Raw genomic sequence first — 9,528 nt, forward strand, 5'->3', positions numbered from 1 at the left:
CCGGGGCGCGGCCTGGACCGCAGGGGAGTTCCGGGCGGGGCGGCGGGCTTGGCCTCCCCTTGGGGGCGCACGCGGGGCGGGGGCCAGGCCTTCTCCACCCTCCACCGCCACTCCACTCCTGCCCATCCCGCTTGCCCGGGCGCAGGGCGGTAGCGGCGCTGGTGGGGCCGGCCCGTTGGGGTCGGGCGCTGTCGGCTCTTCCACCGCGGAGCGCGGCGCCACCCTTTCCTTTCGGGCGCCCTAGTGAGGGAGAAAGTCAGCCCGCACCCCCGCCCCGGCCTGGCACGCGCTGGACGCGCATCAACTCCAGCGGGATCAGGGAACACACGGGCGAGCGAGTGCGAGCCGGCAGGCTTCGCCCATCCGGGGCGGAGAGGAATGCGGGCACCCGGACGCCCCGGCCCATAGGAACTCAAAAGAACTTCTGCGCGGAGCCCCTCCTGCTCTCCAGCCTCGCTTCCTCCAGCTCCCTTTCCCTCTGGCGATAGTCACTAGTGTGCTTGAGTGACAGGCACCGGGAAGGAACAAATACCAGGACGCAAAAAGCACGGGGCTGTGCTGGGGGCGGCTCCAGATTCAGACTCCTCTACCCGGGGTTGTGGGGTGGCGCGTGGGGGTGGTGGGTGCTGGCTAAGCCCCAAGTCATGGACTCACAGTTTGTGTGACTGACCTACTGGCCTAGAGGTCGTGGTTCACTGTGACACCCCCAGCTCTCCAAATGCGATCTGATGGGAGACTTGCTAGGTAAATAGTCCTTGTAAACAGATTAACAAAGTTGGCTCTGGGAAGAGAAAGGACAGGGGAGAGAAGGCCCCTGTGGTTGCAGAAGGTAGGTGGGGGGATGTGAGGTGAGGAAGGAAGGGGTGGACTTGGCGCGGGGTGGGGAGGGTGGGAGGTGCAAGAGTGCCAGTGGGTGCATCCCTGTTCATGAAAAGTGATGGTTTGGCCAGGCTCGGTGGCTCACGCCTGTAATCCCAGCACTTTGGGAGGTCAAGGCGGTGGATCGCCTGAGGTCGGGAGTTTGAGACCAGGCTGACCAACCTGGAGAAACCCCGTCTCTACCAAAAATACAAAATTAGCCGGGATCGGTGGCACGTCTGTAATCCCAGTTACTCAGGAGGCTGAGGCAGGAGAATCGCTTGAACCCAGGAGGGAGATGCGGGGAGCCGAGATTGTGCCATTGCACTCCAGCCTGGGCAACAAGAGTGAAACTCAGCCTCAAAATAAATCAACAAGGCCGGGCGCGGTGGCTCACGCTTGTAATCCCAGCACTTTGGGAGGCCGAGGTGGGCGGATCACGAGGTCAGGAGATCGAGACCACGGTGAAACCCCGTCTCTACTAAAAATACAAAAAAATTAGCCGGGCGTGGTGGCGGGCGCCTGTAGTCCCAGCTACTCGGAGAGGCTGAGGCAGGAGAATGGCGTGAACCCGGGAGGCGGAGCTTGCAGTGAGCCGAGATCGCGCCACCGCACTCCAGCCTGGGTGACAGAGCGAGACTCCGTCTAAAAAAAAATAAAATAAAAAATAAATAAATAAACAAACAAACATAAATAAATAAATAAATAAAATAAAAATAAGGTGGCCGGACATGGTGGCTCTCGCCTGAAATCCCAGCACTTTGGGAGGCTGAGGCCGATGGATCATGAGGTCAGGAGATCCAGACTATCCTGGCCAACATAGTGAAACCCCATCTCTACTAAAAATACAAAAATCAGCTGGGTGTGGTGGCACATGCCTGTAATCCCAGTTACTCAGGAGGTGGAGGCTGGAGAATCCCTTGAACAAGGGAGTTGGAGGTTGCAGTGAGCCGAGATCCTGCCACAGCACTCTAGCCTGGCGACACAGCGAGACTCTGTTTCAAAAAAATAAATACACAAATAAATAAAGTGGTGATTTTTGGGGGGATCATGATGGAAATATAGAAATAATCAGTGAGACTGTGGAATGGCACAGAGCTGAATGAACTGGCTGAAAGGGGTGTATGGGAGACAGTTCACTGAGAATAGGAAGTTGTACACAGGTATTTACGGTATGATGGTGTTTTCGTCCAAAAAGAGGGCCTGCGGCAGTAGTTGTAGATGTAGCTCTGTTCCTTCAGCATGGGATGGGGCCCATAGGCTGAGTCCCAAACCCTTCATTTTGGTCTCTTCTGGGGGTGGGTGTGAGGAGACAGGAAAGAGAGACTCTCTCCTACTTTAAGTAACACAACAAAGGATGTGTGTGTGTGTGTGTGTGTGAAAGCATGGATGGACTTTAGTTTATTTATTTATTTATTTATTTATTTTTTGGGACGGAGTTTTGCTCTTGTTGCCCAGGCTGGAGTGCAATGGCGCAATCTCAGCTCACCACAACCTCTGCCTCCCGGGTTCAAGCGATTCTCCTGCCTCAGCCTCCCTGTAGCTGGGATTACAGGCATGCGCCACCATGCCCGGCTAATTTTGTATTTTTAGTAGAACCAGGGTTTCTCCATATTGGTCAGGCTGGTCTCGAACTCCCGACCTCAGGTGATCCGCCCACCTCGGCCTCCCAAAGTGCTGGGATTACAGGCGGGAGCCACCATGCCTGTCGGATTTTAGTTTTTTTTTTTTACGTGTTTATTCTTAAATAACAATGCTCTGGGCTGTGAGGCACAGGAAGAGTGGGTGGTGGAGACGGGGAGGGAACTCCCCAACAATTCAGAGAGGTCCATGTCCAGAAGAAAAGGGGTGACACGGCCCTCTCCACCCTCCCCAAAGCTCGATCCAGTACTGTGAGTGTGGAGGGGGAGGCTTGCTCTGGGATAGGGGCTGGACTGGAAGTGCTGTTCGTGTTCCTAGGCTGGCTGAGAGCCAGATGGGCTGTGCAACTTCCCAGCATGGATTCCAGGACTTCAGCACCGGGGACAGGGACGTTTCCAGAAGTTGCTGGCAGCACAGGAAGCAGAAGCACCAGGAGGTCCCAGAGGCCCTGGGTGGTGCAATTAGCTGGGAGCTCAGGGCTGGACACACAGCGAGTTCTGAATGCACTGTACAAAGTGCAGGAGAAGTGCAGGAGTAAGGCTGCAAGGTGCTCTGCTGAAGAGTCTCCCCTTCAGCAGGTGTGGGCTGCCGGCTGTGAGCATCCCAGCCCGTTCCTCCTTCCCCACTGACCGGGCTGCTCTCAGAGGGTTACCATGACAGAGGAAGCGTGAGTAGGGCCAGCACCCTCACTCCAGCCACCTACCCTCTGGCAGGAAGGGGTGGGAATGAGAGAAATGTTCTGGCACCTGCACTTGCATCGGGAACAGCCTATTTTGCTAGTTTGTTTTGTTTTGTGTTGTTTTGATGGAGAGTGTATGTTTAACTGGGTTCAACCAGGGAGATTTCAAAGGAGGGTGGTGGTGCTGAGACTCCCTGAGTAGAACCCTGGATGCCTCTCTCCTCCGCAGCTCCTGAGCCACTGCCTGCAGGCCTGGCACTTCTCAGGACAGGGGCTGGTTCAGCACCTTCTCTTGAGCAGGCCCACCTCAGCTTCCGCTCCCATACTCCCTGCAGTTCTCCCTCCCCAACCCCATGCAGCTGCAGAGAGGTCCTTGGTCAGAAACAGGAAAAATCCCCGATGGCTGGCACATTCCGGGACAGAGAGAACCCAGGCACACACAGGCTGCCGCCTACTGGGACTTCATTCAAAGATCAGGAAGTGCTGGGGCAGCGAGGGGAGGGGGGCCTGGTGGGAGGCCCAGCAGGCAGGGGGCAGGACCACCAATGCTCCAGCTTAATGGTATTTTGAGGTCAACACAGCACTCACAAAAGCAAATAATTTGTCCATGGAGGCACCACATGGGTAAACTGGGAAGGGTGTGGCATTTACCCAGGAGCTATGGAGAGAGAGTCAAGGGATGTAGATACTACCGCCGCCTGTGCTGCACCTCCCTGAAGGCGTGGGATGGTCTGTCCTATGAGGAAGGCCGTCTGCCCCCACAACCTAGATTCCTCCCAGCCCAAAGCTCACCCTGATGTTGCCTGGGTCCACCCACAGCTCGTCGACGTGCAGCTTCCTCAGCTCAGACAAGTCACTGGGCACGTCGTGTAAGTGGGCCACGTCATTGGTCAGCGTGTTGGCCACCTACTTGCGTTGTTTCTTGATCTGGGCTGAGCCGTAACTGAGGGCCAAGTGAGAGGAAGGTCAGGAACATGCTTCGGGGGAAGCAAAGAATGAGGGGCTTGGGGCTGGGTCCAGGGCAAGAATGGTTAGGGGTGGCCAGTGGAGCCCTGGAGTGGGTGTTGGACCCAAGATGTGAGTGGGGAGAGGAGGGTCCTTGCCTCTCCAGGGCCTCCGTGGCATAGTCAGAAGCGTGGTCGCCAACCTTCTCCCAGACCGCCTTGGTGTTAGCCTTGTCCTCAGGAGACAGCACCGTGGCAGGTTCTGTGTAAGCTCAGAAGTGAAAGGTGGGGGAGAGTAGGAGCTCTCATGCCTGGGATGCAGGGTCATTGGCTGGCAAGTTGCCAGGAGGTGTCTGGCACAGTAGGAGTGAGTGAGAGTAGGCAGGTTGCCCAAGGCTGCCCTGCGTCTCTTAGTCCTGCCCAAACAGAGACCCAGCTCTCTACATGGTAGCCTTCCTGCTCGCATTGTCCTAAGCTTCCACACAGGGTCCTGAGCCGCTTATACCCATAAGGTATCCACATATGGCCCAGACCCAGGCAGCTTCCTGGATGGAGAGAAGAGCACAGTTTTTCCAAAGTGAAACATAAGCTGCATTCACACAAGCTCTGCCTGGGACCAAAAGCTGTTAATTATCCATGTAAACAGTTGCGGGGGCTGGGTGTGGTGGCTCATGCCTGTCATCCCAGCACATTGGGAGACCGAGGAGGGCAGATCACTTGAGGTCAGGAGTTTGAGACCAGCCTGATCAACATGGTGAAACTGTGTCTCTATTAAAAATACAAAAATTAGCCGGGAATGGCAGCCCATGCCTGTAATCCCAGCTACTCGGGAGACAGAGGTGGGAGAATCACTTGAACGCAGGAGGTCGAGGCTGCAGTGAGTCAAAACCGTGCCACTGCACTCCAGCCAGGGCAACAGAGCAAGGGCCTGTCTCAAAAACAAAAACAAAGCAAAACAAAAGACCCCCAAAAACAAAACAACAGTTGGGGGATGTAGATAAATAACATGGGGCCAAGTTCTCCAAACTACCGGGCTGGTGTCCCAGGCAGTGCAGGGCAACCGGTCACTGGCACTGACTGCTGGGGGGAGTTTGGCTGACTCACAGTCAGGGCTCTGCTTCCAGCAGCTCTCTTCAGACCTCGTTGCTGACTGCCGGGTCAGACCTGGGTGCCAGGCCTCATTCAGTGCTCCCCACACAGACCCAGGATGGCCAACCCGGAGCCAGCCCTATTCACGGTTTGGAGACCTCCAAGGTCCCACTCTTTCCTCAGCCCCTGTTCTTTGTCTGAAAAGCCTGGGGTGGAGCCCTAAGATTCCCTTCCCGGTCCTGGGGAGGGAGAAGAGGGAACCTGGGGGAGGGAGTGCCTTGGCCTGGGCACCTGCAGAGACTGAGACATGGCAGCTGGGGCTGGGTGGACGGGTGGGGTGGCAATCAGCCTGCTGGCACCCACCCTGTGTTATGCTTTCAAAAATTATTTCAAAACTCTCGTGAGTTGGACGTTGTTTTTCTATTCCATAGGTAAAGGCCCGAGAGCTCTGGGACACGCCCAGGGTCGCACAGCTTGTCAGTGAGCAGGCTGGAAGCCTAAACCTGCTCGTCTGCCAAATTGTGGCCACTGAGGACTTCCTCCCGACCTCACCCCCAGGGCTGCAGGGTCACAGGCAGGGCTAACCAGGCCAGCGCAGGTTTGCCGCCGAGGAAGTGTCCATGGGGGAAGGAAGGGGAAAGGAACAGGTCTGCGGAGCCCTCTGCTCTGGGCCAACTAATTAGGCTGCACATTTGGCTCTGGGACCTCGGTTTCTGCATCTCTCTGCAAAAGGGGCCAGGATTAGCATCTACAGGTCCCAGCAGGAAGTGGGGATGGAGGGAGAATGAATGAATAAATGCGTGAACGGGGAAGTGCTTTACAAACAGTATGGTTGGAAGCCCGATTCAAGAGTTGAAATTGGATTCAAGAGTTGAAATTGAAGGCCACCTCCCCACCCCCGCCACATTACAGTGCTCCCTCTGCCCCCCCGCACTCCCCGCCATGGGAGGACAAACCTCCGGGGGTGGGGCGCATTTGAGAGTTCTAGGAGGCTCCTTTTAGGTCCCTGAGCTTCTCTGGCCAACAATAGTGACCTCGCTTTGCTAGCTCCCCAAAGACCACACAGGCAGGGGCAGATGTTTGGGGCCTCTGTTTATTGACAGGCACAGACCAAGGCCCGCGCAGCACAGGGCTCAGCGGTATTTTTCGGTCAGCACCACGGCCACACCAGTCAGGAACTTGTCCCACGCCGCTTGCATTTGCACGGTGAACTCGTCCTGCAGGTGGGAGGCCAGCACGACGTGGAAACACTGGATTAGCAGCTGCAGGAGAAGGGGCCGGTGAGACGGGGTCTGCCCCGCTAGGGACCCGCAGAGCCCCTCCCCCGGCTGCGCGCTGCACCATTGCCCCGGCCGGAAAGGCCTCACCGGAAAGTTGGCTGGGTCCACGCGCAGCACGAGCGCGTGCAGGTCCGCCAGCGGGCTCAGCGCGGCGCGCAGGTTGTCCATGTGCTGCACCGCCGCGCCCACCGCCGCCAGCATGCGCTGCCCGTGGCTCAGCAGCTGCGTCGCGTCCTGGCAGGCGCTCAGGTGCGGGAAGTAGACCTTGGTGCTGGGGTACACTGTGAAGAGCCTGCAGGACCATGTCAGTGGCCGGGGAAGAGGGCGGCTGCGTGGGGCTTCACTAGCGCCCCCACCGCCCAGAGCCCCGGGGATCCGCACCCGAAGGACCTCGGATGGCGTTGGCGGCCCACGCGCCCAAAACCCTCATCTCCACCTCCCTGAGCTCCCGGAGACCCCGCCTCTACCGACCTGAGCAGCAGCTCCGCCCCGAATTGCGCCTCGTGGCCCGCAATCAGGTCCCAGACCTGCGCGATTTGGGTGCGCTCCTGGGCGCTGAGCATGGCGCCGCCTGACGTGCTCTGGGGGCCGCGCCCGCCTCCTCGGCCTCCTTATAGATCCTCCGGGCACCCCGCCCGTCCTTATCGGCCCGAGCGCGGCGGGAACGCGGGGACTCTTGGCCTGCGCCGGGCAACGTAGCCAGCCCGGGTTCCCGTCTATGTGGAGGCCTCGACCTCCGGGATCCCAGGGTTTCTGGCACTGACCCACGCTGTTGCGCGTGGGCACCTTTATTGCAGACTTTAGGGGCATCCGTAATGACTCCCCTCGGGTAAGGTTACTGCTCTGCCAGGAAGGAGCACGTGGGAGGAACCGGAGAGAACACGGGGCAGGAAACCCCCTGCTCTTAGGAGTCGGGGAGGGACCGGCCTCAGGGATCCCCGCAGCTGCCAGAGTCCCGGGCTTCGGACGTCAGGCTTTGTGGAAAAGTTCCCTGAGTCCCGACACGCTCCCAATACGCTAGTGAAGTGACAATCTTTGTGCGATGTGGGAAGCTAGGAGGCGCACCAACGCCCGTCTGACTCAAGAACCCCAGGAGACGCCGTGGGCCGCCCGGGACTGCTCTGCTGCACCCGGGCTTCAGCTCCGGTGCTCGGGGCCAAGAACCTCCCCAAAGCGCCCCCCAAGTGACTCCCAGGCCGCGACGACAGCGGGGACGACCGAGTTCCTGCGAAGCCCCCGGACCCATCACTCAGCTTCTCCGCTCCTTCCCTCCAATACCGAGAACACAGAGCCCAGATCGCTCCGTCCTCATCCATTTATTGGAGTCAGGGCAGGAATTGTGGGAGGGTGAAGGGCAGGGGAGGGGCCGCAGCCTGTCCTGGGGGTCCCGGAGGCGGTGCTCAGCGGTACTTCTCGGTCAGGACAGAGGACACCACCGATAGGAACTTGTCCCAGGCGGCGTGGGCCTCGGCCGTGAAGTCGGCAGGGAAGCGCGCGGCCAGGGTGACCAGCAGAGAGTGGGACAGGAGCTGGGGGCGGGGGCGGCTCAGCGCGGGGGGCGGGGCCTAGCCCGGGCCCCGCCCCCGCGACCCCGCCCCGCCCCGCCCCGCCGGGACCCCGCCCCGCCCGCACCGCGCCCCGCGCACCTTGAAGTTGACCGGGTCCACGCGCAGGATGTAGGCGTGCAGCTCGCTCAGCTTGGACAGGGCGGCGCCGATGTTGTCGATGCTCTTCACCGCGTCGCCCACGGCGGCCACCACCTTGGAGCCGTGCGCGCGCAACTGCGCGGACCCCGGGTGCAGGTCGAAGTGCGGGAAGTAGGTCTTGGTCTGCGGGTGGCTGAGGAAGAGCCTGGGACGGGGGGCGGGGGCCGTGAGCTCCCAGCAGCGCAGCCTCCCGCCCACGGCCCACGCGCCCTGCGGCCGTCTCCCAGCACCAGGGCACATCTGCGACCCCGCAGCAGGCTCCAGCCCCTCCTCGAGGTGCCCGGGTGCCCAGGCAGCTGTCCCTCCCAGGCTGCCCTGGGCTAGAGGCCCCCCAGGCCCCTGCAGCTCCCGGCTGATCGCCCTGCTTCCAACGGGTTCTGTGCAGCCTGGTCCCCAAATCTCCCGCCCTCCGCCTCCAGCACGCCTGGTGGCCCCAGCCCCTCCACCGTCTCCTCTGGCCACAGGACTTCCCTCCCAGCCCCAGACTGGGTTGCCCGCCACCCCTTCTGCAGGCTCATGACCTCCCAGCAGCGTTCCAGGGAAGGAAAAGCTCCCTGGCCCTCCCAGGGGATCAGACGCTGGGACTTTGACGCTGGAACAGTGCCCTTATCCCAGATGCTGGGACTTTAGAGGCTGTAGTGCCCTGGCTGCCCTGTGAGGCCCTTCAGGCCTAGAACGAACCTTTCACCCTCTGCTTGTCAGAACCTGGGCCTGTGCCTGCCCAGGTCTCAGCGAGCCCAGATGCCTGTGCAAGTTCTAATCGTACCCTCCTTACCCTGCCCTCCTCACTGAGAGGAAAGGCTATCTGTCCCCACTGTCCCCTCCCCACTGTCCCTTCCTCAGTCCCCTCCCCACCGCCCCCTCCCCACTGTCCCCACTCACATACCTGGCCTCCCGCCCAGTCCCTCTGGCAGTCCCGTCTGACACTCACCTCTCCAGAGTCTCGGTGCCGATGGTGTCGGCCTGCGTGGAGATCTTGGCCCACAGGGACACAATGATGGTCCTCTCGGTGTTGGTCAGAGACATGGCGGCAGGGTGGGCGGCTGCACTGGAGTTGGGCCTGCTCAGGACTGGCCTTGGTGGTGCTCAGCCCCCAGGGTCCCCTTATATACAGGGAGCTGGGCCCAGCCAGGCTGTGGCCGTTGGTCAGGTGAGGGGAGGGGGCTGCAGGGGTGGAGTTTCTTATCAGATCCAGTGACAAAGGGACCCTCAGGGCCGGTGGGACTGGGGGCTGAGGAAGCTATCACTTCTGTCTCCCCTTCTGCCCACCCCTGAGCCACAGCTGGAGCCCCAGGTTCAGGGAGATTGGGGCCCCGATCTGGGCATGAGAG

General features: G+C 60.1%; 2 protein-coding genes across 2 annotated transcripts; both read right to left on the bottom strand.

Annotated features, from left to right (window-relative positions):
* Positions 1-6,288: 6,288 nt before the first annotated feature.
* Positions 6,289-7,366, bottom strand: HBM (hemoglobin subunit mu). Its single transcript, XM_055243105.2, has 3 exons — positions 6,963-7,366; positions 6,579-6,783; positions 6,289-6,473 (listed from the first exon to the last, which is right to left on the bottom strand). The coding sequence occupies exons 1-3, from the start codon at positions 7,052-7,054 to the stop codon at positions 6,345-6,347; spliced, it is 426 nt and encodes a 141-aa protein (XP_055099080.1). The 5' UTR covers positions 7,055-7,366; the 3' UTR covers positions 6,289-6,344.
* A 471-nt stretch (positions 7,367-7,837) lies between these two features.
* Positions 7,838-9,223, bottom strand: LOC129462777 (hemoglobin subunit zeta-like). The gene is made up of 3 exons (XM_055243106.2): positions 9,129-9,223; positions 8,138-8,342; positions 7,838-8,020 (listed from the first exon to the last, which is right to left on the bottom strand). The coding sequence occupies exons 1-3, from the start codon at positions 9,221-9,223 to the stop codon at positions 7,892-7,894; spliced, it is 429 nt and encodes a 142-aa protein (XP_055099081.1). The 3' UTR covers positions 7,838-7,891.
* Positions 9,224-9,528: the final 305 nt, after the last annotated feature.

Source organism: Symphalangus syndactylus, chromosome 14 (genome assembly GCF_028878055.3).
Source record: "Symphalangus syndactylus isolate Jambi chromosome 14, NHGRI_mSymSyn1-v2.1_pri, whole genome shotgun sequence".
Lineage (NCBI taxonomy): Eukaryota > Metazoa > Chordata > Mammalia > Primates > Hylobatidae > Symphalangus > Symphalangus syndactylus.